The sequence below is a fragment of the Armigeres subalbatus genome, chromosome 3, assembly GCF_024139115.2.
Source record: "Armigeres subalbatus isolate Guangzhou_Male chromosome 3, GZ_Asu_2, whole genome shotgun sequence".
Lineage (NCBI taxonomy): Eukaryota > Metazoa > Arthropoda > Insecta > Diptera > Culicidae > Armigeres > Armigeres subalbatus.
Window position 1 is genome coordinate 135,298,103 of NC_085141.1, and position 27,924 is coordinate 135,326,026.

The 27,924-nt window shown below is 37.4% G+C and overlaps 1 protein-coding gene and 1 long non-coding RNA gene across 5 annotated transcripts in view; one reads left to right on the forward strand and one right to left on the reverse strand.

Annotated features, from left to right (window-relative positions):
• The window catches only part of LOC134224708 (uridine-cytidine kinase), a 38,206-nt gene extending 13,489 nt beyond the window's left edge, over nucleotides 1–24,717 (forward strand). Inside the window, exons 6-7 of one of the 4 annotated variants that reach the window (XM_062704238.1) lie at nucleotides 14,398–14,517; nucleotides 23,251–24,717. In XM_062704238.1, coding sequence (XP_062560222.1) covers nucleotides 14,398–14,517; nucleotides 23,251–23,267 — 137 coding nt within the window. In that variant the 3' untranslated portion in view covers nucleotides 23,268–24,717. Of the gene's footprint in view, nucleotides 1–14,397; nucleotides 14,518–14,771; nucleotides 15,910–23,250 lie in introns of those variants that run through there. The other 3 variants (XM_062704237.1, XM_062704236.1, XM_062704239.1) reach the window with 3 other exon arrangements.
• On the reverse strand, nucleotides 13,362–14,765 carry LOC134224710 (uncharacterized). The gene is made up of 3 exons (XR_009983030.1): nucleotides 14,624–14,765; nucleotides 14,337–14,560; nucleotides 13,362–14,168 (listed from the first exon to the last, which is right to left on the reverse strand). It is a non-coding gene; the product is annotated as an uncharacterized LOC134224710 (long non-coding RNA).
• Nucleotides 24,718–27,924: the final 3,207 nt, after the last annotated feature.

Here is a 27,924-nt window from a genome sequence, read left to right on the forward strand (position 1 = left end):
AATCCGAATCCAGCCAAAACAGACTGCAATAGTGATTCAGAAACTTGCTAATCTCAGAAGGTTAACGTTTTCGTATCGGATAACGCATCTCTAACTCAGACAGATCCTTAATAGTCGTGCCGTAGGTAGGTAGGAAGGTAGACAATCCAGTCCCGCCTTTTATTTTAATAATGTTTATGAAACTTGAAATGTGTGTAACAAGAGAAGATTTAACCCAGAGTCTAATGTGACCGTCATAGTAAACGCGTCGTGCGATAGGAATAACATTTATTATCAATGAACTGTCAAATTATTTGTCGCTGCGGTTCTCTTTGTTCTCGTTCCCAAACATGTTGGGTACACAACTGTCAAAACGTAAGGGAAGAGGCCCTAAAACGCAACTATCTATCTTGTTGAACTGATGCATAATGTAAAAATACCCATGAATAGCGTTACAAATAAGACAATAGAGCAGTGTTTGCTTAGCTAGGGCATATTGCCCCCCTTCCCCTACTAATTTTTCCTTCGTTGACATTTAGCTTTGCTTATGAGGAAAGGGAACGAAAACAAAGGGAACCCCAGCGACAATCTTCCTCTATGATTTATTGCCTCTATTCCCTATCCTCACCAGCAAAAAATGTTTCGCCAGTGACGACAGCGACAATCTTCCTCTATAGTTTATTACCTCTATGTGTCTATTGTCACCGTAAGGCCTAAGGCCTGCCACTATTGATTAATAATTATTTTCGAGCGACTTAGGGGAAATCGTAACAAATTTTTTTTTTTTAAATCGTGCACATTATTGATGTTTAGTGCTCGCGTCACCATTTCTTGAATTTTTAACCAATAAAGTATTATTTTTTTTCTTCAGAATTAATTTTATGAAAAAAAAAATGTATCGATCTTTTTCCATCAGCTAAATCGTTAGCCAGGTTCGATCTCATTTTTTGTTTCTGCAGCTTGACAAACTTGGAACAGCTGAGTGCGTGCTCAGCTTAGAATAAGAAACGTCATTTTTACTGAAATATCAACAACAAATATGTACTTATTAATGATCACAACATTTATTTATCTTGATTTAGGGGAACGGTTCGGCAATTCATCCCATTGTCCTATTTCCATCCCATCAAAAACTAAGTAATGAAAAGGAATTTGGTTTGTTTCTTATTTTTGTGATTTTTTACATCAGTGAACACGCGTGTTAGCAAAAAGAAGCGACGAGATTGGTGCTGTATTTCTTTATTTTGCGATGAGATAAATATTTGTTCAGTGAGATGGAAAACGGAAAAGTTCCCTTATATGATCAATCCACATTCGACAAAATCCATTCTCGAACAATGTCTATTCGATCAAAATTCGATCGAATGAATGAATGAACTTTATTCCATAGAAGTACCTGACAGAATTAAAATAAAGTATGATTCCCTGTCACTGTGATACGTCTCTGACTTTCTCTTCTGGTATCGTTTTCGACGGTCAGCCAAAGTGAGCCAAAGAACTCATCAGCCACCTCTATTTCGTCACCACCAATATAAACTTCGCGGTTTTTCTGCCTCAGCGCACAAACCCATTGGCGCCCTTATTTAGGAGACTGCCACCCATGCCACATTTTTGTACGCTGCAGTGTGGATTTGCGGTGTAAACTCCGGTTCATCTACCTTTGTCGAGTCATTTAGTTCTCGCCTCAATCCCGACTACTCGGATAGTTCCCGGTGGAGAATCAATCCTCCGGAAGCTTCTCCGTAACCGACGACCCGCCTCAACGGGTGACTGGTCAAGCCTCTACTGGTTCAGTTCTCCATGAGTTCCGTTAGTTCAGGCTGACACATTTGGTTTCTTGCTACTTAAATGAGGATGATTGAGGCTGTAGTCAAGTCGTCCTTCACGTTGGACTTCTCGAACACTGTCATCTTCATGTCGTCAGCGATTGCCACTTGCTTGATTCCTGCACCCAATAAAACGAAACAGTTTTTGTATAAAATCTTGGCGTATACAGTTCTGCGAGATTTTAATACAACGAATGTCAACTTTGTATATTAATACTTTACTAAACCATTACAAAATTGTGAATCATATTATGATTCCAAAATAGTAAAATGATTTTGCAAGGTTTCAATACAGAACAATAATAAAATCTGCCATCCGCTGATATAATGTGGTGGGAGCTCCAGGATAACTTCGGCACTTCGGCCGCGATGGCTAGCCTTTCTTTAGATCAATACTAGAAGAAACTTTTAAAACCGACACTTTCAGTGCCGTAATGCCAGTTCGTGGTAGTGCAAACCACCGATTGCTTCCTCGACTATCCTCCCGCATCCTCCACGTATGGCTACAACCTTTTCAGGATTACCTTCTCCATTAGCTTCCCAACGGTACGTATACAGAGCCAATTTTTCCAGGAATCCCAACAAGCTGATAGAACGCTTATTCAAACAAAATTTGTCTTTTGCAGCTTAAAAAGTGGCTTATTCAGCTTAAATTGTTTGTTGGAATGTCTGCTCGTCCCGGCACGTTTCAGGCTAATCTGAACATGTCTGTAAGCTGGGCACGATCAGTGACGGGAAATGTCATATCGATGTCATGGGACTAATTTGTTAATAACTTTTTTTCCGTGACATTTTTTTAAATTCGTTATCATGCCTCACACTGTATATTTAGAACAATGACCTGTTTGGCAAAGTTGTAGGATCCTTTAAGCATTACATGTTAATAAAAAAATCCGAGTTGTAAAAGACTTTTGAAAAAAGTAATTAGCAATTTAGTAATAGCAACCCCATGACATTTTTTTGACATTTCCCATCACTGGGCACGATGCGGCACGTAACCCATCAAATCCAAAAAAAATCCTATGATTTAATTACAAACGCCAAAATTGTTATAAAAAATAGTTTTCCCAGAAATTTAATTAATCACTTTTTTTTCACTCAAACTTTTAAAGGAATTCTTGGAGTTATTAAAAAAAATGCATTTAGGAATGGAAACTCCAGTAGTTATTTCTATTTTCTATTTCTAATTTCTTTAAGAATTCTTTAAGAATTTTCTCTAGAAAATCTTTCAGATTTTCTTAGGAAATTTCTTCAAGAATTTCGAAAATTTCTCCAGGATTTTTTTTACGGAAATCTCTTCTGAAAATCTTTCAGAAATTCTTTCCTACGATTTCCTAGATTTTTCCGAAAATTTATTTAAGAATTAAATATGATTTTTTTTTCGGAAATATCAAAGGAACTTCCAGATGAAATATCCGAAGGAGCACTTATAGTAAATTCTGAATAACTCGTAAAAGAATTACTGATTAGATTCCCGAAGAATTTCTTAAGGAATATCCGAAGGTCTTGAGGACAATCATCACGGAATCCAAATTGAAAAGTACTCGCGTTTTCAAGGGCACACCACTTAATATGAAAACAACGCACTACTACTGTCATTTTTAATATTTCTGATTTGCTGCATCGAAGCATGCGTGAACTAATAAAACTGACAGTTGTGCGTTACTTCCGTGTTGAGTGGTGAGCCCTTTAAAACTTTTGAATTTGAATTCCGTGAGGATTATCCTTAAGGGTTTTTTCACTACATTTCAGGAGGAATGTCTGAAGAAACTCTTGAAGCAATTTCCGAAGGAGTTCATAGAGAAATTTATGAAAGGAATTCTTCAAAAGGAAGTTTTGGAACACACAACACACAATCTGACACAATTCCCGTAGCTATTCTTGAAGAGATTCAAAAAAAAAATCTCAAATAAATTCGTAAGGGAATAGTCGAAGGAATCCCTACAGGAATTTTTGAAGGAATTTCCGAAAAAATGCACTTTTCAAAGGAATTCCCAAAAAACGAAAGACATTCTGGGATTCCTTTTCAAATTTTTTTTGACCCTTTTTTCGGAAATCTCGTCAGAAGTTCTTTTAGGAATCCGTCGGAAATTTAATTAGGGAATTCCTTCAAGAACTTATCACGAAATTCCTTCAGGAAATGGGGGAATTTTATTAACTCTAGATCAACATTTGAAAAGGGCGTAACAGCCAAAATGTATTCCTTCTAAATCTTTGTCCACATATATAGCTAATGTAGATGAAGAATCAGAAGGAATAAATATTGGCTGTTACGCCCTTTCCAAATGTTGGTCTAGAACTATTCCTGTAGGACAGCGGTTCTCAACCTTTTTCTTGAGAGGTACCCCTTCGGAGTTTTGCATCAATTGAGGTACCCCTTTTTTGCTGTGAAAATGAGGCCGATACAAATATTTAAAAACATTTTGTCTCCCCCCCCCTCGGATTTTTGCTCAAGAATAATAATATTTTGAGGGGTCAACAAAATAAAATTTGGATAATTTCTAGGATTGTCAAAATATTCTTTAAGAAATCCTAGAAGTTTTTTTTTCATTTAATATTTATTTTTTTTATCATCCTCGCCAAACTTGATCTTTCAGAGCCCAGAAGGACATAATTTTAATTAAATAACTCATAAGATATATGGAAAATGGTACTGAAAATTAACGGGATATATGACTCTCCATAAAGTTGGCTGAAATTTTAATTATATCAAGCTCTTGAAGAAAAGCTTCCGAGTCTCTTGAAAAGCGGCTTTCGAGTCACTTAAAAGTAAGCTTCTAAGCATCTTGAAAGGACGCTTCTGAGCTTCTTGAACGTTGGCTTCAAATCATCTGGAAAGTTGAATTCCGAGTCCCTTGAAGAGAGGCTTCCGGCCCTCTTGAAAAAAAAGCTTCCGAGCCTCTTAAAAGTAGGCTTTCGGGACGTTTGAAAGAATTCTACCGGGCCTCTTGAAAGGATGCTTCCGGTCCTCTTAAAAGAAGGCTTCTGGGCCTCTTGAAAGGAGGCTTTCACGCCTTTTAAAAGGAGGCTTCCGGGCTTCTAGAAAGGAGGCTTCCGGGCCTCTAGAAAGGAGGCTCCCGGGCCTCTAGAAAGGAGGCTTCCGGGCCTCTTGAAAGGAGGCTTCCGGGTGTCTTGAAAGGAGGCTTCCGGGTCTCTTGAAAGGAGGCTTCCGGGCCTCTTGAAAGGAGGCTTCCGGGCCTCTTGAAAGGAGGCTTCCGGGCCTCTTGAAAGGAGGCTTCCGGGCCTCTTGAAAGGAGGCTTCCGGGCCTCTTGAAAGGAGGCTTCCGGGCCTCTTGAAAGGAGTCCTACGAGCTGTTTAGAAGGAGGCTTTCGAGAAGCAACTGAGCTCTTCGAAAAAAAAACTTCATCTCTAAACTTTATTTCAGAAGCATATTCTTAACACATAATTCAACATTTTGATTCAATCAGGTTGATTGCATAGATTTTTAAAAAAAATTATTCATTCGTCATTCTGGACTTTTAGTGTTTTGTCCCACTGTCCTTCATCCACTGTGGTGATTGTGTAGAGAAAGATTCAACAGTCCTGTGGTTACTGATCGCCATGCATATTATGTACACAATTTTGAAATAAAAAAAACATATATTTAAACTTGAATGATTCAAATTGATTAAAATCCGCCATTATACATTTTTGTCCGAGGTACCCCCGGGGCCTGGGAAAGGTACCCCCAGGGGTACATGTACCCCAGGTTGAGAACCGCTGCTGTAGGAGGTCCCGAAAGAATTTCTAGACCAACATTTGAAAAGGGCGTAACAGCCAAAATTCATTCTTTCTGATTCATCGTCCACATGTATAGCTATACGAAAAATCAGAAGGAATAAATTTTGGCTGTTACGCCTTTTTCAAATGTTGGTCTAGATTTCTGGAGGAATTTTAGATGAAACTCCTAGAGAAGTTTCCAAATGTATTTCGGGCGAAATTTCGGAATGAATTCTTGAAGGAATTTCCAAAAAAAGAATTATGAAAGAAATCCACGAAAGAGTTTCCAATGAACTCTCTAATCAAATACCTATTAGTATTTTCATATAAATTTTTAGATATAAACAGGAATTCTTTAGGAAATTACTTCACGAACCCCTGCAAGATTTTTTTCAGAAACATCCGTGAATTCTTTCGAAAATTCAGACAGTAGTATAAAAAAAAACTTGTTTTGAATCTGGAATTAAGACTTCATGCCTTGCTCAACCCTAACAGGCCCAATTTTTTCTACGCGGTATTACCTTATAAATTTGACATGTTTCATTTGTTTTCGTGATTAATAATAGAGAAATAACAAAACAAGTTGAAAAATATTTTTTCGGGATGTACTAGATCATCCAAACTGTCCTTGAGTCCAGAACTTGTGATCTACAAGTTACCATGCAAGCTTTTTCGTCACTCCATGCTTTGATATGTATTCAACCATATCCATATTATGTTCCTAAACAAGAGCTGCTCACGTCGCTGGTGGGCTAATTTGAGTCCAACCACGCCATCCAACACCACTGATGGAAGCGGCGAAGCCTCTTCTTTCACTTAATTGCGCTGGATTGCGTTAGTGGGAACAAATTAGCCCAACTTTGAGTAACGAAAGAGTTATTTTCGCAGCTGTAGATTTCAAGTCTTGAAATCAAGGATAGTTTGAATGGCTCAGAATATCTCAAAAATATATTACGATATCGGTAGGCCTCCCATAAAGTGCAATGGACATAATTGAATGCATATTGAAGCTTTGAATACCGAAAAGAGTTTCTAAGTAGCTGTAGATCTCACGTCCCGAACGCAAGGACAGTTTGGATTGCCCAGAATATCATAAAACTATCCTACAATATCCGTTTACATCCCGGGAAATGTAATGGATATAAGTTTAGTTTAGATTGCCCAGAATGTCTCTAAACTATCTTACGATATCTGTTGACCACCCAAGAGAGGTAAGGGATATAATTGAATGCATGTTGAAGCTTTCAGTACTGAAAAAAGATTTCCTTGCAGCTGTAGATCTCAAATCACGATCTCAAGGACAGTTTGTATTGCCCAGAATATCTTAAAACTATCTTACGATATCCGTTGACGTCCCGGAAGGCATAATGGGTATAATTGAACGAATATTGAAGCTTTGAGTATTGAAAAGACCTTCTAAGCAGCTGTAGATCTCAAGTTCCGATATCAAGAATAGACTGCCCAGAATATCTTAAAACTATCTTACGATATTGGTGCTGTGCAGGATGTAATTGAATTCATATTGAAGCTTTGAGTATTGGAAAACGATTTTCTTGCAGCTGTAGATCTCAAGTTCCAAACTCAAGGACAGTTTGGATAACGCAGGATATCCCAAAGCGATCTAACGATATCTGTTGATCTTTCAGGAGATGTAATGGATATAATTGATTACATAATAAAATTATGAGTACCGAAAAAAGCTTTTATACAGCTGAAGATAGTGTTCACTTTTATCCATTGTACGTTTTATACATCCATTTTTCTGTTGGGGTCGTATATGACCCCGTGGGCCTGAAAGGGTAAAAAAGATCAGAATATCGGAATTTCAGTCGAACCATCATCCAGAATTCCTTGGGAATTTACTTCAAAAGTTGCTTCGCAGTATTCATTCAGGTGAGAATTTATCCAAATTTATTCATTCGGAAAATCCTCCAGACATTTTATCGCAAAAAATAACTCCAGGAATTAATTCAGTTAGGGTAATTCACCAAATGTTGAACGGCGTATTCCTTCGCCTATTGTTGAACGCACGTGCATTTCTTATGGGAGTTCAATAATAGGCGAAAAATTAGCCGTTCGACATTTGGCGGTTTCCCCTAGTCATCCTGAAATTCTTTCAGGCCTATTTAAATCTGGATTTATTTAATTCTGGATTTATTTCCGAAGAATTTTTTGAAGGACTGTTTGGAAAAATCCCTGGAGCAAATTTTGAAAGAATTCTTGAAGAAATATTTAAAAAAAAAATCTTGGCAAAATTTAGGACTGTCGGAAATCTCTTCCTGGAGGTTTTCCCAGAATAATTTTTGAAATTTCTGGAAGATTTCTCCTAAAGAAATTTCGGAAGGCATTCCTAAAACATTTTTGTAGGTATTCTTGAAGGTTTTCCCTAACCTATTCCCGAAGAAATTTTCAAATAAATTACAAAGAAATTTTCAAAAGAATTTTTAAAGGAATTTTTATAAGAATTTCTGTAGAAATTCCTGAAAGAATTCGCAAAGGAATTTTTGAAAATATTTCCTTAGAATTCTTTCGTTCAATTTTCAAATGAACGACTTGAAATGTTTGAAAAAAAAATCTGGACTTATTTCCGAAGAAATTTTTGAAGGACTGTTTGGAAAAATCCCTGGAGTTTTCCGGAGACGAGCCAGCCTCGGGTTGAAAGTCTCCTTAATAAAGTCAATAAAAATAAAAAAAATCCCTGGAGCAAATTTCGAAAGAATTCTTGAAGAAATATTAAAAAAAAAATCTTGGCTAAATTTAGGAATATCGAAAATTCCTTCCTGGAGGATTTCTCAGAAGAATTTTTGAATAATTTTCTAAATAAACTTTCGAAGAAATTCCTAAGGAAATTTCCGAAGGATTTCTCCTAGAGGATTTCTGGAAGGCATTCCTAAAACCATTTTTGTAGGTATTCTTGAAGATTTCCCTAACCTATTCCCGAAGAAATCTTATATATAAAAATGAAATGGTCTGTGTTCGTATCCGCATAACTCGAAAACGACTGGATGGATTTTTTCATTTCTTCAGCAGAAACATTCGTTATAGTTTCCGACAGGTTTATATGATATTTCCTAATGCGAAAATTACGAGTAAAGTTGAGCAAATCGTGAAAAACTAAAATTGTGATTCCTATGCGAACTTTGCATGGGCTGTTCGGAACACACATTCTCGCCTACTATGCAGGACAACGTCTGCCGGGTCGACTAGTCTATATAATAAAAATGAAATGGTCTGTGTTCGTATCCGCATAACTCGAAAACGGCTGGACGGATTTTCTTCATTTCTTCAGCAAATATGTCCGATATCGTTTCCGACGGGTTTATATGATATTTTCGCATGCGAAAATCACGAGTAAAGTTGAGTAAATTCTAAAAACCTAAAATAAAGAATCGTATCGAAACTTCGCATAGGCAGTTCACAGCGCGCATTTTCGCCTACTGCGCAGGACAACGTCTGCCAGGTCGACTAGTTTTAAATAAATTACAAAGAAATTTTCAAAAGAATTTTCAAAAGAATTTCTGTAGAAATTCCTGAAAGAATACGCAAAGGACTTTTTAAAGATATTTACTTAGAATTCCTTCTTTCAATTTTCAAATAAATGTTTAAAAAAATATTCTGGAATTATCTCCGAAGAAAGTTTTGAAGGACTGTTTGGAAAAATCCCTGGAGCAAATTTCGAAAGAATTCTTGAAGAAATGTTCAGAAAAAAATTTAGGAGTGTCGGAAATTCCTTCAGGGGTTCCGTTCATTGTTCATTGTACATTACGTCCATTGTTCGGCCCGGGAGCTTTAATCGGGTCAATTGACTTTGCCCCTCCCCCCAGTAGCACCTCTGCCGGCATCATTGCCACCTCTTCTTCAGCTGCTTCTGCCCTCACTACCGCCAGCCTAGCCTAGCGGCCAGCCTCGCCGCTTTGAAAAGCTTGGTGCATTTCTCGATCACTTCCACAGCGCAAGACCTTTGCATTCTTCTTCTGGTCATGAGGCAGGTTGCAGGAAGGCTGCAATTCTCTCCCTCCAACAGTATTCCGGTGGCCTGCCATTCCGTCGCATGCTCGTGACAGAACTGCAACTTGCTCATCACCACTCATGCTTCCCAACTCCTCGGCTATCTTTTTTCACCTCGATGTCTATGTTTTAGTGGATAATCAGCCATAGTCCTTGCAGGTCGTCAAGCAGATTTTGACTGCAGAAGTATTGATTTTACCCCGTTTTACTGAAAGGTACCTTTGGATCATCATGACGTCTATCCTGATTAGGCCTTCCAGCAGCCGCCCGCCAGTGAGCCCTTCCTTAGGATGATCATCTCGCACGCTCTCGTCCTTCTTATGCTATGAGCCTCTTTACCTAGGTCTACCAGCTTTTCCGCACTGCGCATAGCCTTGAGCCCGTCGGCGTAGAGCTCTTTGTTGATTTGTCTATCAGCAGCGGCTCCCCCTCCTTTTTTTCTTTGCTGGCAATCGTTTTCCAGAGACTGGTTTCCTTGATTGGGTTGACCTCCCGCCTCTCGGTGGCCAACTGGCTTGTTTAGCCCTAGCCTTCTCTTACGTTCTTCGCCTTTGATTGCAACCTTCGTGGGCCTGTTCCCCTGATTTCCGCTCTTTCGACGCCTTTTGATGTTTTGTGGGAAGCGCACATCCCAAGTAACATTTCAAGTTTTATTCCGCTCTAGGAGTGGTTTTCAAGATCGAATTATAAGAGCTAACAATAAAACCCACTACTAAAGGACAACCTTCTGATGACCACTATAAGAGTAAGATATTGCCAAATGGCCCTCTCTAGGTTACCATTATAAACCTGTTATAAGAGTATATAGAAATCCGTTTCAAGCCGCCCGCAAAAAAGGGAATTTGGTTGCGGCAGCTGTCAAATATGTTGCTTTGAAGAAATATTGCGAAAAAAGATTCGGCTGCCGGTGGGACTTGAACCCACACTATTCCATTTAGTACACGGACGTATTACCAAATATAACAACAGCTGCCCTTGCGAGAAGTTGTTCCATAACCAGCTAATAACGATGGGATATCAGTCAATTCCCCGTATCTATCGAATCTGCTTTGGCAACATTTCACACCCTGTTCTCTCTACCCAACTATGTGTATCAGAATTTAACAACAGTCGGTTGCGTTTGAATCACAAACATGTGCTTCTATTTGTCGTATTGAGGCGGGTTTGCTTCTGCAACCACAATAGAGGCTCGCTTGCCACCGAGCGTCCGACCAGCAGCGGTGTGTGATACTGCAGGGTATCATCGTTTCTCTTTTTCTTGATTGATGACTTGTGAGGGAAGTCAGATTTTTTCTTTTTTTGGAAAAGATGTTTAATTTTGAGTTAAGAGAGTTAATGAGTTAATGAGAGAGTTAATTTTTCAGCGAATTTATTGGAGGTTTATTCATAGCAATAAGATCGCCAATAAAACTGAGCAACTAGCTATGGTGACTGCTGTCATAAATCCCCTATAAGAATCAGATAAATCCAACAATCATGGAAATTGTTACTTGGGACCTAGGGGCCATCCAGAAACCACGTGGTCATATTTTTGAAGATTTTTAACCTCCCCCTCCCCCATGTGGCTTATCGTGATCATTTGGCAGACCCCCTCCCCTTGACCACGTGGTTTTTTTCAAGTATTTTTTTTTTAAAACCTTATATAACTAAAACATATGGTTAATCCGATCAATTTTGAAGATGGACAATTTTAACTGATTCAAAATCAAACTAAACCCAGCATGGAAATTATAAATTTTCATGAATTCGAACATTTTGATTATGTGATTTTTTTAAAATAATTATGAAGTTCACCACTGAATATCCCTATAGATTCCTAAGAGTATTTGGGATATTCCGTAGCTCTGGAGGTACTGGAAATTCTTAAGATATATTAACCTCAGCGAAGCATCTGAGCTGAACTGAAGGTTTTTCTAAGGGCATACAAGTTTTATTCAGAATCTCAAAACTCTCTTCATTATGCCAAGATTCTATGATTCTAATCAGAACCGTAACACAATGTCCTTAATATTCCTTTGCCTGAATTATACAGTTTTGGCTTAAAATGCAAGTTTTCATTTTAAATCTACAGTCTTTAATATCTTTGGGTTCCTTTTGGTATTCTAGAATTTATTGTTATATTTTGGTATTTAACCCTCTCAGGACGATTTTTTTACATGGATATATTTAGGGGTTTCCACTCGATCTTGCCAAAACTAGTATAGAAAGAACTAAAAAGTCGTACTTTTTTCGGGTGTTATAGGCCAAACTGCTCTGAAGTACATATCCTCGAAAGTATCAAAATCATGTCAAGAAACAAAATGTCCTAAGACATGATATTACGGAGTTTTGAAACGACCCGATCAACCAAGTCCTGAACGATGTATCCGTGCATCGCTAAGCATCCAAGCAGGTCCATTGAGCCAATGCGATTTCATTGATTACTTTCAAGACCTTCCATGAGTCGATGTTCTAAGATACGATATCGACTGAAATGAAAACTCAGCCTTAAAAGTTTAAAAAAAATTCCATAACAATTAGGTAATTTCCAATAAAGAAATCATGGAATTAGCAATAAAAAAATATCAAATTTTCTACAAATAATGCAAAATTTACATAAACAATTAAGAATTTTCCACAAAAAAAAAAATTAACACTTTTAAAACCAAAAATTACAAACATAAAAGAAGAATTTTCCATTAAGAAATCAAAATGTTCCACGGAAAAAATACAAACATTCCATAAATAAATCAATATTAGAAAAAAAATATTACAAAATTTTCAACAAAATAAATATTTTTTAACCAAAAATTAAAACCTTTCCATGAAAAAATCAATAATGAGCATTGAAAAAAAAGGAAATTTTCTATCAAAGAATATAAAAAAGCAATAAAATTAAGCATTTTTCCATAGATTAACCCTTCTTTAAAAGCGTAGGAAGTTCATGGAAAATTTTATCAATTTGGTTGCTTTTCTTTCTTATTTCCTTATTTTTTATTGCTCTTTATTGATCTGAAAGAAACCCAGCATTGTCCAGGTCAAGATGAATACACCACTAGGTGTTCCAATCTGCCAAATTCACGATTCAGCCATCTTGGATTTTAGTAGGAAGAGCCAGCCGGTTTGTTTATGTTTTGCACCGGAAATGAATTTTTCACCCCCGCCTTCTTCTCGTCCATAAACTGGGCAGATTGAAACACCTAGCTGTGTATTCATCTTGGTCCAGGTGTTGCAAATGTCACAATGAACTATTTGCAGCACCGCACTCTAGATCAATTTCCGTGCGTTTGTTTTCTTTTCCTCAACAGCTGACCAAAAATTGTATTTTAATGACTTTTTACATTTCCCCGTTAAATTCACTAACTTTTTGTATATATACAAACATTGCGGATCCCAAAACGAATCGATTAGGGGAAAATCTTGCAAATCCGTTCGCGAGTTAAATCGTCAGGAAGGAAATCTCAACTCATTTTTATTATATAGAGATTATGTGTAGAAAAAAAAATTATTTTGTGAAAAATTTTGTAATTGTTTATTGCTAATATTGATTTATTCATGAAAATTTTGTATTTTTTTCTGAGTTGAAAAGACGCTACTTGGGCATCGGTTCTAAGATGCGCTTTGCATTTAATGATTTGTATTTTTTTACACCGCTATTGTTATTAAAAACTTTTCGTATAAAAAAAGACCACGTGGTTCGAGAGCAACACCCCCCCCCCCCCCCTGTGGCTTATCGTGGTCATTTTGCAAGCCCCCCCCCCCCTCCCCCCATAAATGACCACGTGGTTTCTGGACGGCCCCCTAATGCGCCGTGGTCTTTAGGTGATCTCCACGATGTCTTGTGAATATTCTTGTAGGAAAAAAAAGGTTCAAACTACCATTCCGCTGGAGACGGCAAAGTTTATGCATCGTTGGTTGTTGTCACTTGATATGGTATGCAGACTATCCAGTTCGATCTCCGATCTGCACATTTCCTCCTTCCCTACCTGAACGTTGCGCCGATGACAATTTTGATTTTCCGCAAGTGGAAATCCATCACATCTTTCTCGTCGTCGGCTCGTTGATGCTATAGTTGAAGAAACAGCCTTTGATTCTCAGTTTTTTTATCTTTGATCCTCAGTTAGCACATTCTTCCGTTAATTGGCTGCCTCTCAATCACGCGTTGGAGACGCCACAACTTTGACAGAAGGTGGTAGTTTGAAGCACACATTTCCATACTTTGTGCCCTGTACAGGTGTAAGTTCCAGGGGAAGTAATTTATCGTAGATTATCATGTAAGAGCCTGCTACACCTAAACATGCAGTTCCATGTTCCAAACTTCCATTCGTAAATGTTTATTCGCCACCTAGGTCGTAGGCGATTGTATCGAATTCAAATTATCAGTAATGTCATATGTAATGATTGCAGGCGGCTTATAGGGCCTGCGCAAACCTCATGTCTCTCAGGATAGCCGTCGTGCCAGGTCTATTTAGTGTCCCACCCAACACCATAACTTGAGCTTGTGTGCTTTGAGCGGCACATGGTCGCTTTCGTGGGACGGAACAGAGTCTAATGTTCAGAGTCAAACCCACATCCTAGGCAAGCCCCACAACTCGCAGCGACCTGGGGATAGTCCGTCAATACCCTGAACATAGTTCCTGCTGCCCGAATAATTCCTGAAACGACTAAATGGTAAAATCTATTGAAAACTGTGAGGTTATCACCGATGTTCATATTAATCAGTTGGTGTGAGAGAAACAAAGTTATTAAAACTAAAATTTTGAATTCATTCGAACTTTCCTGTTGACGACGAATCATCAGCATTCAACTAACCGTTCGCTTACCCTATAGATGCGATAACCACAAGTAATCCGAAACCCAACCCATGCTTTCGTGCTCTTTCAGTGGCCATCGACCTGATCGTGCAGCACATCCGCGAGTTCCTGAACAATCGGACCCGGCAGGATCACAGCCCGCACTTGGCCAGCGGTGGCACCAGTGCACTGAATCTACCCCGCGGCCGAGGTAAGATAACGACTAACGATAACGATCCACATTATCGGCCACACTAAAACTCAAACCACGCAAAAACTGTTGTATTTCGAAAAACAATAATCACAAATTGACTCACCGTTCGTTCGTTCATTCGCTCACGGGTGGGCTCTATTCTTTCGTTCTTACCCCCACATACATTACATCGTTCGTATCGATCGTGCTATCTATTGTGTTTGTGACTCTCACCGCATCCGGATCATCATCGCCCCTGTCATCAACCGTAGAGGCTCATTGAGTGTCATCACTAACAAACAAAATGCTACTTTAGTGTACTAACGTATTAATAGCAACATGACTGTCTACATGAGTAGAGATACATAGATTATAACATTGTGGCTGTAAGTGCAACATATGGGGAAAAAGCTAGTAGATGTTTCCAATAATTGCAAATTTTATATGTAGCGAGATCGTTTAGTGCACTATTTATTTGTCCAGAAATCAGAACATCAAGGTAACAAAAGTAAAATGTTCACACTTAAGTATTAGTTTGCAGTCAACACACGTCTACATTCTGTACCCTAACTAATAATGCTCATATAACACAAAAGTACAGGTGGCTCAGAAGGCTAAATGAAATTTAAGACTTTTGAAACCCATTTTTAAGAAATCATTCTGTTATGTTTTTTTTGGGATTCTAATGGCGATAATGAAATTTACCATTTAAATTCCATAAAGAAATCAAAATGTTTCATAGAAAAAAAAATACAAAATTTGAATAAATTTTTTTGAATAAATCAATATTAGCAATAAACAATTACAATTTTTTTCCATAAAAAATAAAAATAATTCCGCAATATAATCAATAAAAAGCAATAACAAAATATAAAACTTTCCATAAAGAAATATAAAAAAGCAATAAACTGAGCATTTCTTCATTGATGTCCACTTCTTTAAAAGCGTTCATGGAAAATTTCATCAATTTTATTACTTTTTGTATTTTTTTTTTATTTTTTATTGCACTTATTGATTATTTTGTGGAAAATTTTGTAATTGTTTATTGTGATATTAATTTATTCATGGAAATTTTGTATTTTTTTTCTGTGGAACATTTTGATTTCTTTATGGAATATTCTTCTTTTATAATTACAATTTTCGCTTTAAAAGGTGCTAATTTATTTTTGTTTTGTGGAAAATTCTCAATTGTTTGTAATTGTTTATTGTGGATTTTCCGTGGAGCATTTTGATTTATTTATGGAAAAATCTTCTATCATAATTGCAATTTTGCTCTTAAAAGTGCTAATTTATTTTAGTTTTGTGGAAAATTCGTAAGGCCGTTACAAATATTTAATTAACATTATGTCCTATTGGTCTCCGGAAGGTCAAGGAGGGATAATTAAAAATAAATATTAAAATGAAAAAAAATACAAACAAAAACTCCTCGGATTTGTTAAAGAATGTTTTGAAAACTCTCAAAATTATCCGAATTTTATTTTCTTGCCCCCTCAAAATCTGGGTGCTGCGGATAGAGCCGCTTTTCTGCTCTCAAGCGAGTAGCGGGATATTTTGAAATCAATCCTATAAACAGAATTATTTTGCAGTTCTCCGGCTGTCACACATTTCCCGCTCTTTGAATTTCTCTTTCCATGCTGCATGAAGGCGCACGAATGCGCGAGACTCTTCATGACTTTACGATGGTTTACATACATTCCTGCTCCAATTAGCTGCTGAATCTCGTGAAATCTCGTAACGAGTGCTTTTTAGTTGCATTCCTACTAATTATCCACTCGAAATATAATGTAAATATATTTGTTACATAGAATGCAAAACTCAAACTATTATTATTTTTATTTTTTCCCAAATTAATAACAATACTTCTCAATATAAGATCTAAAGCGAACATAACCACAATCTTCAATGTTTGGCTTCGGCACAATAGAAAATGTTGGTTCAGTTTGACAACCAAATCGATTCTATCCGCACCACCCAGCTCAAAATATTATTTTTGGGCAAAAACATCTGAGGGACATAATAGTTTTTAAATATTTGTATCGGCTGGTTATGAAATTTTAGCATTTTTATTTGTGTAAAGTTTATATTTATTTGTTGCTCATATGATTTCTTTATTGGCGATTTTCAATTTTTTTATGGAGAATTTCCAATTCTTCATGGAAATTTTATTTTGCTTCCCCTTCAAAATTTCGGGCGTTCAGGTTCTGATGTTATCTAGAAGACTGGATTTTTAGCAAAAAAAAAAAGTCGATCGTCTGTTAGCCATCTGCTCCATGACCGTGACAGAAACGTTATTTGATAAACGCAACCGGAAAATAAAGAGTCTTGAATTCAACATTGAAACAAATAAATAAATAGATAGATCGTACAAGGCGTACTCACTATGCACTGCCTATTCGTTTTTGATGCCTTCCCACCCAACCAGCCGATGGCAGATTTTAATACACTTCTGCATAAGAACCTTACAGAATTTGTATAGCAATTGGGCATATACAATTTTGGAAGACTTTAATACAATTGTTGTATCGAAATCTTACAGATTTGTATTATTTTAATATAATATCTGTTTAAAAAGCTGACAGAATTGTATATGCCAAGATTTTATAAAATAATTGTCAGATTTGTTTTTTGGGTGCCTTAATTATCATAATAGTACGTGGCAAATGATATTATCGTCAACAGAATGCAAACCGCTTAAATTTATGTTCCCACGTGGTGCGATAGAGAAGGATTGAGTGTAAATCTGGCAAAGTGACGTATATGCCGTATATATGAAAGGTACTCGTTTGGAACTTTATACATATTTTTTTTGAATTTGTCAAAAACCTTGGCGTAGTTCTTGATACCAAACTTAATTGGAGGAATGTCCGAAGACTCCTAAATGAAATTTTGAAAAACTTCCTGGATGAAGTTTTGAATGAATTCCTAATTGAAATTTCAAAGGAATTCCAAGAATGTCTTCCTAGAGTTTCGGAAGTGATTTCTTGAAGAATTACTTGAAGAATTTGTTTGACAAACCTGAAATAATTGCTGAAGCTATTCCTTTAAAAAAATGAAAGAGTTCTTAATTCAATTTCCGCAGGAATTCCTAAGGCAATTTTGAATGGAATTCATAATACAATTTATAAAAGGAATTCTCCTGAAAGTTTTGTCGCTGAAATTCCGAGTAAAATTCCGATGAAATTTACCAAAGAATTGCCGAATAAATTCCTAAAATAATTTGTAAATAAATTCTCAAAGGAATCCTTAGAAGAATTTCGGAAGTAATTTCTGAAGGAATTTTCGAGAATATTTCGAAAGGTATTTCTGCAGATAGATTAAAAAAATGAATTCTGAAAATAAATTGGAGGATTCCATTGGATATTGCTTAGATTGCTTAGATTTCGAAAATCATTCCTAAATTCCTTTACGATTTATTTTAGGAATTTCTTCGGAATATGTTTCGAAAAATTCTGCCAGTTCTTTCTCAAGAAATCCCTTTTGGAAATTCTAGTAAGAAAATAAATTCCTGCGTAAATTTATTTAGGACTTCCTATTTAATTCTTCAATAATTTTTCGGAAGAATTCTGTCAACAAAATTTCCCGAAAAAAATCCTGCAGGAAGTTGAAAATGAATATTACATTGTTTTATTTAAGAAATATCTGACGAAATTTACAAAGGCTTTTTGGGAGGTTTTACAAAAGAAATCTTGAATAAATTTTTGACGGAATTTCAAAATATATTTCAGGAGAAATTTTAGAATTAATTATCGAAGGAATTTCCAAAAAAACATGAATAGAGTTAACGAATGAATTTCTGAAGGAATCATTGAATAAATTTCCTGAATAAGGCCGTTACAAATATTTAATTCATATTATGTCCTTCTGGTCTCCGAAGGTCAATGGGGGGGATAATGAAAAATAAATATGAAAATGAAAAAAAAAATCAAAAGATTTCTCGGATTTGGTAAAGAATTATTTGAAAATCCTCGTAATCATTCTATTTTTTTGTTGTCCCCTCAAATTATTAAAATTAAATTCGAAGGGGGGACATAATTGTTTTTAAATATTCGTTTCGGCCCAATTTTTGAAGGAAACCACAAAAATTTTAAATGTTAATATGATTCTCGATTTGGAAACCGACGAGTCCTCTGCACTTCCACGAGAAATCACTAGGTTGTTGGATATACATATGGTGCAGAGAGTGTGGCAGGGTTCATTTTGGTAAACGGTATGAACGTTCACCGATCGTTCTATGCCAATAAAAAAAACACGAACAAACCTGCAATGATTACACTTTCTTATTAATTTACGCGCCCACACAGCAGAACCGGACAATTCGATAATCGCGCAATTGTTATGCGTCTAACACAAAACACGAACAAACTTGAACTCCTGATATTCATGAATTTATCCAAAATTTCGTTCGCAAAGTCTCCCACATAGTTTTTTTTTTGTAAAAAATACACCCAGGAATTAAGTCGGTTAGTCATCCAGAAAATCTTTCAGGCATACCTTCGAAAATTCCTCCAGAAGTTCCATCGAAAATTTCTCTAAACAATACATCGGAAATTCCTCCAGTGATTCATTACTAAATTCGTCAAAAGATTTCTTTAAAAAAAATCTGAAATTTCTTTTGAAAACTGCTCCAGAATTTCCTTCAGGAATTTCTTCAGCATATTTTCAGAAATTCAGATATTATTCAAAGTGTTTCATTGCCTTCGCCGGAAATCCGTTCAGGAATTTCCGAACGATTTTCTTATGGAATTTCCGAAGGAACTCTTGAAGGAATTTCCGACATTCTGGAATTTTTCTGTAAATTTCTCCAAGAATTCCATCGTAATTTCTTCCAGGGATTCTTTCATCAAATTCTCACGAAACTACTTAGGAGATAGATCTAGAAATTCTTTTGGAAATGCGTCAGAGTATTGCTTCAAAAATTTCTTTAAGGAATACTTAAAAAAAATCCTTAAGAAATGCCTGCGCTTTGAGAACTTCTTCTAAATATCCTTAACGAATTAACGAAATGCTGTACATTTCTTGGTCGGAATTCCTTATGGAAATTAACACCTGTGGAAATTTTACCACGGAAACCTTCTGTAATACCCTTAGGAGAATTCCTTCAGAATTTTCTTTTGGAAATTATTCTAGAAATTCCTGCGAAAATTGGTTTAAAAATTCCTACGATCTTTTTTTTGAAATACCTTCAGCAATTATGTTTAGAATTTCTCCCAGTAATCCTTTCGGAATTTCTTTGAAACGTCATCCAGGAATTCTTTCCAATTTTTTCTCAGGAATTCCTTTAGCATTCCTCCGGAAATTTAATTAATCTCAAACCTTCGAACATTCCTTTGATTTTTTTTCGGAAATCAATTCAGAAATTTATTCAGAAGTTCTTTTAAGAATTATTCGGAAATTATTATAACAGTACTTCGGAAATTTCATGTGGAAAGTCATTTAGTATTTCCAATTTCATTCTCTAATAAACTTCCTAAAGAAAATCTCCCAACAAAATTTCCGGAATAATTACTTCAAGAATTCCGGGGGAAAAATCCGTGTGGCTTTACTCAAAGGATTTCCTGGAGGATGTTTCTAAGGAATTTCCGGAGAAATTCGCAAAGGTCAAAAAGAATTCCTGGCGTAATTTTCTTGATTATTACTGGAATTAATTCCTGGAGAACTTCTCAAAAAAAAAAATCTGAAAGATTTCCTAAAACGTATCCGGAAGATAAATCCTAAATCAATTTCCGAAGGATAGCTCCTAAAGGAATTTTCGAAGGTATTCATAAAACATTTTTTGTAGATATTCCTGAAGGAATATCCGAAGGATTTTCTATAGGTATTTCCGAAGAAATTGTCAAAGGAATTTTGAAGGAATAAAGAAATTTCTAAAGGAATGTCTAGTACAATTTCTAAAGAAATTTCCAAAAGATTCCGTAGAAAATTTTCCGAATAAATTTATAAAATCTTCTTGGAATTTCTTCTTTAAATTTCCAAAGGAATTTCTAATTATATCCAAGAAGTTATTTTAGGAGTTCTTCGAGGAATGTATAAGAAATTCTTGGAGAAATTTAAGAATATCGGAAATGCCTGAAAAAGTTCCATCGGAAATTCCGTTAGGAATTTTTGCTGGAAATTCCGGAGGAATTATTGGAGAAATATCCGAGGGGATGGAATTTCCGACGGCAAGCTCTGCAGTAGGTTGTAATCGCAAGATGCATGGGCGAAGATTTCTCATACCCGGCGGATTTGGCCCAATTGGCAACATTGCTTCCTGCCGTTTATAGCATTTTCCTCATCGTTTTAGGGTGTTTTTCGGATGCAATGAGAAGGACATCTTTGGCATACACTAGAATAAATATTCTTTTGGAGAGGTTTGCGAAGACCTCCTCCATTGCCACCAGGAATAGTGTTACAGTAATTACCAACCCTTGGGAGATAAGGTCTTAGACGTCTGCGCTCCAAGTTGCACTCGGAAAGGGTTAGAAATAGGTTCTGCGTACGCCCTGGAAAAATATAACCCAGAAACGCGACTGGTTTTCCACTGCTCAGTCGTTGTTGATGCTTTCCAGTAAGGTAAGTTTTCTTCACGCTTGTATGCACTTCAGCATGAAGTTGCCGATTTCCTCGGGCCCAGCGGGGTACACCATTAATGGACAGGGTGATTCTCCACAAGCGCCTTTTACCCTATATGGCACCGATGCGTCTCCACAGTTCGCTTGTTGACTGTTCGCGGAAGATTTCGTCCAGGAAAATTGTCCCCGATTTCTCTTTACTTTGCGAATGGTCTGGTGACACTCGTTCCTGCCAATTCCGGGCTATCGGGAGTTTACCCCTTTTCAGGACTTAAAGCACCAATGGAGTGCTCGGTGTCTCGGGTTGGGGTTCGGTGTTGGTTGGGATGGGCTTATGGCAATAGTGTCGAAGGAGTCCATGAAAACGTCTTCGCTGTCGACGTTCGTGTTTTTCTTTGCTTTGGCAACTCCCTTGCTAACTTGCACTTCTGGGAACGGCTCCTTTGGGAAGGCGCCAGTCCGGATTGTTTCGCGTAGCTTCTCGATGATTTGGTCCTTGATATTGCAGCTGGCTTGCAGCTTGTTTACAGAGTCGGCAAGAAGGGAAATCTACTGAACAATTCGATTGTTCCATGCTTGTGCACGGAATCAAGCCTATTCCCGATCTATGCTGGTTGATACTGCTTTGACGTTGGAGCCTCCCTGGCTGACACCAGACATTTGCTACCATTGCTGAGTTTGCTCAAATTTTGCACTCGACAACCAAGAAAACTTTCAACGGCGAGACGAAGGATGAAAGGATTTTGGTGCAACGGACTTTTTTCCTTGAAATCGTATAGGGCTTGGAGCGGTCCTGCGGTATCGTTCGTGTCCACATACCATGGCAGACGTCTGTTAGTGTTTTCCCCGTCGATTCGTTTCGATGCACGGTTATCACGCCCCCTGGGTCCCCTAAGTGGAAGGAGTGACCCTTGCCCAAATTCATCACGGTTTGCGCGTATTGCCATCGGGCTTTAGCAATTCATTTGTCCGGAAACACGCGACGCAATTCTATCGCTTGGCTACAGCGATTCTGTCATCGTTGATATGGAAGCGTAAATAGAACATTGCCTGCAGCGACCCAACGGTGACTAGTTGTCGCCGTCTCTTCCGAACACGTGCGACGCGAATGTCGTCGTGTACCGTGCGTCTCCACCTCACCAGCCACAAAAGTTCACTTTACTATGTACCACAGAAAATGTTGATCACGCACGCAAACCGTACGCTCCCTACGCACAATCATAGATAAAAGTTAACCTCACTCAACCGAAGGAATAGTAAAGTACTGAGAGTGCCTTCTTCACACTGTCACTCTTAACCTGCTCTTAACGAGTTCGTATGTACTCACGCGCACCAGGAGACCACGGTTTTATTAACAAAATTTCACTGCACTACCACCTTTGAAACCGGCACCTACTCTGCATCCAACAATGCACTACTACCGTCGAAATGACGTCACAACCATCCGAATACGAGAAATTCGCTTATCGGCATAACGCGAATACAGAGCCAAGTCAAGTGCTCTGTTAGAACTGACCTTAATTTCAATTGATATTCTTCAAAAAGAAAGAACGTCATAAGCGTCTCGAATTTCATTCGAATCTTGTACAAAATATCCAGACAACGTTACAAGAACGATACACAACTTCTTTGCTTTTCTTATTGTATTCAAAAGAACTATTCATCTTTAAGTATTTATTTAAGCTCAAACGCTGTTTCATTCCTGCATTATTTTTATCTGTTTATAAGCTGATATTTATAAAAAAAAACCTTAAGAACAGTTTTCCTAAAGGCTTTTTGGATTCATTTTTCACTGAAAGACTCCTTAAAAGTTGTGTATTATATACGAATTTGCATTTACGAATTTTGAACTTCATGCGTAGTTTTTATTTTTGAGATTCAATAAAAAATGTCTTAATTTTCCATTACTTCGGAGTCACCTGTAAGTATCACAATATCAGAATATTATACCATCAAGCATTTATACTAACTTTGCTTTCAACTTATATTAACTATTCTTCCATCTGTACCAGTAGGATAGGATTTATATTGTTTCTAACACTTCTAGGCAAAAGATATTTGATAAAATTTGTTTGTGTATGTAAGCGACGATCTAGTAATAAAAAGTAAAATCATGTATTAACGCACCGAATCACAGCCTTATTTAGGTACCAAAATTACGCAAAAGTAACGAGCGTGTTTTAATTTTCTTTGAATAAAGCTACCTACAAACACTAAACTGAGTAGAAGCAACACCACAAGAAGCTGAATTCTGCTGCTAGGTTGGTTTGATGTTTGTTCAATTCGCCAGTAGTCGAACTTTACCGACGTTTCATCATCGTTCGTGATTAACATTAACCGTAGTGGCTAATTTAGGCTAGCTTTTAACAATAGCGAACACACGCGAGAGTTTTCAAACTAACCTCCCTGTTGATTTTACTCTCCATCCTCTTCCATATTGCCATAAAAAAAAACAAACAAACAGAATTTTTCCATTTTATAGCCAACTTCTACAGAGATCATTCAAAATATATTGTTTTTATCCATCTGAAAATGACCTCTTATTGATACTCTTATTCTGTTTTGATTTGAAATCTAACCATTCTAGTCCGATACTTCGTTTTTCATTGAGACAAACAAATGAAGATGTCAATTTGATCAAGACAAAAACTGTTAACGAAAGAGTGCAAATCCCAGACAAAAGCAAAAATCAAAATTAAATCGAATTGTATAAAGTTTGCATTCACTCAACTACTAACTGCTCAGCAACGTTAGGCTCCAAGTTTACCAAAAATTAGTGCTAGTATCATCAGTTGTGAATTTCCCCCGATCGATGGTAGATCTAAACCAACCACTCACACCATTTTAGTTCTAAGTGCAAAACAAATCAGAACTCTCTTATGTTGGCAAAATGCTTTCATATTTCGAAAAGACTCTCGATATTGCAATTGTTATAAACATGATCTTCATTTTTTAATTATTTCTCTCTTGTTCTACCATCCATCGCTACAACAATAATGCTCGTTTTGAACTGAAAACCCTAAAAATATCCTCTAACCTACCAAAAAAAAACTCTCACACTCAACTCATACAAGCCCAGATGAGAGCAATTCTCCACCTTCCGCGTCAAGTTTCCGACGGTTCTCCTCGACCACCATCAATAAGAAGCTGTTTTCAGTCGTACTCAACTACTAAGTGCAGCAGTAGAAAAACAAATATAAACCTTGCAAACTGGCAAATACTGATTATGTAGCAACTAAGGAAATCTCCCAAGATACGAGGAGTCGCTTTAGAGTACCTTTACTCCATATTTTAAATAAAAGCAGAACAAAATAAAAACCGTTCGGTAATCAGCGAAGTAAGAGCAATATCGTGCACACACGCACCTGATGTGAGAGCAAAAAGATACGTGTAAAGTTTTTAGGACCACACCAAATTACACAGTTCATATAAAGAAAATTCGACGAGAAGAATAAAAATTAGAGGCCTTCAAAAGGGGAAACACAATGCGAAAGTTTATGTGTAATGATCTTCTAGTACTTAAGTTTGTTTTCCTATATTGATTCTAATAAAGCAGACCTATAGGTTACCAAATAACATTTGTTATGACTTTATGCTATATTGAGGAATAAAAGATAAGATTTTCGTCATTTCAGTTTGAGAATGTTCAAATGCTACCGGGCGAACAGATTGAGAGTTTGATTTTCTATCCGAAATATTGTTCCATGTGGCAGGTCAATAATAATTGGCCCTGACGAAAGCGAGAAAACAAAATGGGGGCCGGATGATGCGTTTCTATTTCACCCGGCAAGGGATATAGGACGTCAATTTTAAAATGCTTATTAAAACGTTAAAACACATTTTAGCTGAAAATAGTTGAATCTTTAGGGTTAGAAATTTAATTTTCTTTTAAATAAGCAACACGAGAATAGAAATATTTTGATTAAAAAAACATGTGAAGATAAATATTCTAACATGTGGTTTTTCAAAGTTCTAATCCTACTTATTAAAAAGTTTTCAATATATCACTGCTAATAACATTTTAAAAGCATTTTAAAATATACTTCCTATATTTCACCATGTTGAAATAGAGTGATTTCAAGCACACGTCCGTCTCCGCTAGGTGGCAACAGCGCAGCTTCGTCAAAGCGAATAACTATCGCATGAGTTAAGAACAAGAGATCTTAGCAGGCGTTCTCACATAAATCTTTGCATCCCATCCTTGCTCCGAAATCTTTTACAAGAGACATTGTAGCTACTACACACCGTCATAACTTACATTAACTTTGCTCGCAAAATATAGGACATCCTGACATGTTTTGAAGAATTCGAACTTCATGTTAGAGCCACAGTACTCAAAATTGACCAGATTTTGTTGAACCAAACCTTACGCATTATATATATTTTTAAACACATCAAATCGCCTTAAAAAAGATGTTTTTCCTATCAACCTGCAACACCCAGTATCATACTGACTAGTTGGACTGGTCTACTGGGTGTTTTTTGATCTTTCATTCATTTTGGAGGCTCAATTGCCGTGAAGCGTTATGGAGCTAAATCAAGTTTAACAATTCATTTCTTAAATCTTATACATAATGTTAGTTTTAGGGAACCGAAAGACTCGCGGTTTGGTCGAGGTTAGAGAATACAATAATATAGTAGGAAAGGAAGGTCATTTAGGGTGCTTAAGTAATTACGTTGCTGATGTTCACATAGTTGACATTCTTGGCGATGTTTCACATCTGTAACGGGACAAACATTTTTTTGGGAGACAACAATAAGAGGAAGACATACGAAAGGGGTTAACGACAGACATTGAAATGGACAACAAGAGGAAGACATTCGGTATGGGGTACTACAGACAAGGGGTGGGCAGACTAAGATCTAAATCTTACATCAGCAACTTTCACAAATTGGTGGACGAGGGACATGTATTCGAGATCAAGACCCACCAACACTTCCCTAATAGGCTTGGTTGCTTTCCTCGGACCTGGATATGTTCAGTTAATACAGATCTGGGGTCGCGATTCTCCTCGCACGCCCATACGACATGATCAATGTCCTGATAATCCTCGCCGCAAACACAGCGATTGCTTTCCGAGAGCCCCACTCTGAAAAGATATGCGTTTATAGTGTAGTGATTGGGTATTAGACGACACATGGTTCGAATGAAGTCTCCTATATTCAATTTTTTGAACCATGGACGCTTCAACACCTGAGGGCGAATTGAATACAGTCATCTATCAAGCTCCCCATTTGTCCATTTCTGGAGCCAGCTGATCAAGGTTTCCTGACGAACTGATGAGAAAAATTCATCGAAAATGATTTGTCGATCGTAAATATCACCTTCCATAGCGCCCACCTTAGCCAAAGAGTCCGCTTTCTCATTTCCCGGGATAGAGCAATGAGAAGGGACTCAAGCCATGGTGATTGTGAATGACCGTTTTGATAAAGCACTCAAAGCTTTCCGTATCCCGGTTAGAAGATACGCTGAGTGCTTTACAGGTTTCATTGACCGAACAGCCTCCAGGGTACTTAGACTATCGGTGAAGATAAAGAAGTGGTCAGGAGGTAGGGATGCAATATGCTCAAGTGAATAGTGTGCAGCAGCTAGCTCAGCGGTATACACGGAATTAGGCATTTTCAGCCCAAAGTAGGCGCTATGAAAAACGTTGAAAACACCAAAACCAGTGGAGTCATCCGTTTTTAACCGGTCTGTAAAAAAGCTTCTCTCGTCGCTGGCATGCCCGTATTTGCTTACAAATAATGGAAGTATGACCACCGCACGAAGAAACTCTGGTATTCCATGAACCTTCTGCTTCATGGACAGATCAAAAGTAACAGAGGAACTGTAAGAGTCTAAGAAATTAGCACGATTGGTGTCAACCGAAGATGGGCTTACCTCCAGCGTCATGCACTAGTGGTAAATTCTCATGAATCGAGATTGAGGGTTTTGTTCGAGCAGCTTCTCGAAGTTGTCAATGACCAATGGATTGAGAACCTCACAGCGGAGAAGGAACCAGAGCGATAATTCCGCGAAATGATGTGTGTTTTAGCCGCGGACTGGAAGCAGGAACTACCGTATTCAAGAACCGACAGAATGGTTGTTCGGTACAACGTGATAATATTTTCAGGATGCGCTCCCCACCGAGTTCCCGTTATCTTTCGCATGAAGTTGATTCTTTTCTGGCATTTTTGTGTCAGATACACAATGTGCTTCCCAAAGGTACATTTCGAGTCGAACCAGACCCCGAGGTATTTAGAAGACATGCTATGAGTGATTGCCTTACCCATCAGTTGGAGCGGGAACTTTGCCGGCTTATGTTTTTTTTTTTTAAGACAACCATCTCAGTTTTCTCCGGAGAGAATGCGATACCCAGCTTTAAAGCTCAAGTAGACAAATTGTCCGCTGTTGGCCCAGAAACGGATTCAACACAATCATCTGCAAGCTGTCTTAACGAGCAATTTGGCATGAGACATTCATCAATGTCTCTGACGTAAAAATTGTAAAGAAGGGGACTTAAACATGAGCCCCGAGGAGACCCATGTAGCTAATTCGTGAAGTTGCCGAGTCACCATGGAAGAAACTCATACGCTTCTCTTACAACAAATATTTGTTCAAAATTGGTGAAACTCCACACTCCTGGAGTTTGTCGGATAAAACATCGACGTAAACTGAATCAAAAGCTCCCTTAATGTCCAAGAATACTGAGCCCATTAGCTCTTTTTTAGCGAAGGTATGCTGGATTTCGTTCCCTTACCCCTGCGGAAATCAAATTGTGTATCTGACCACAAACCATTCGATTCAATCCATTCGTCTAGCCGAAAGAGAATCATCTTCTCCAACAGCTTCCGAAGACAGCACAACATCGCGATGGGGCGATATGAATTACAA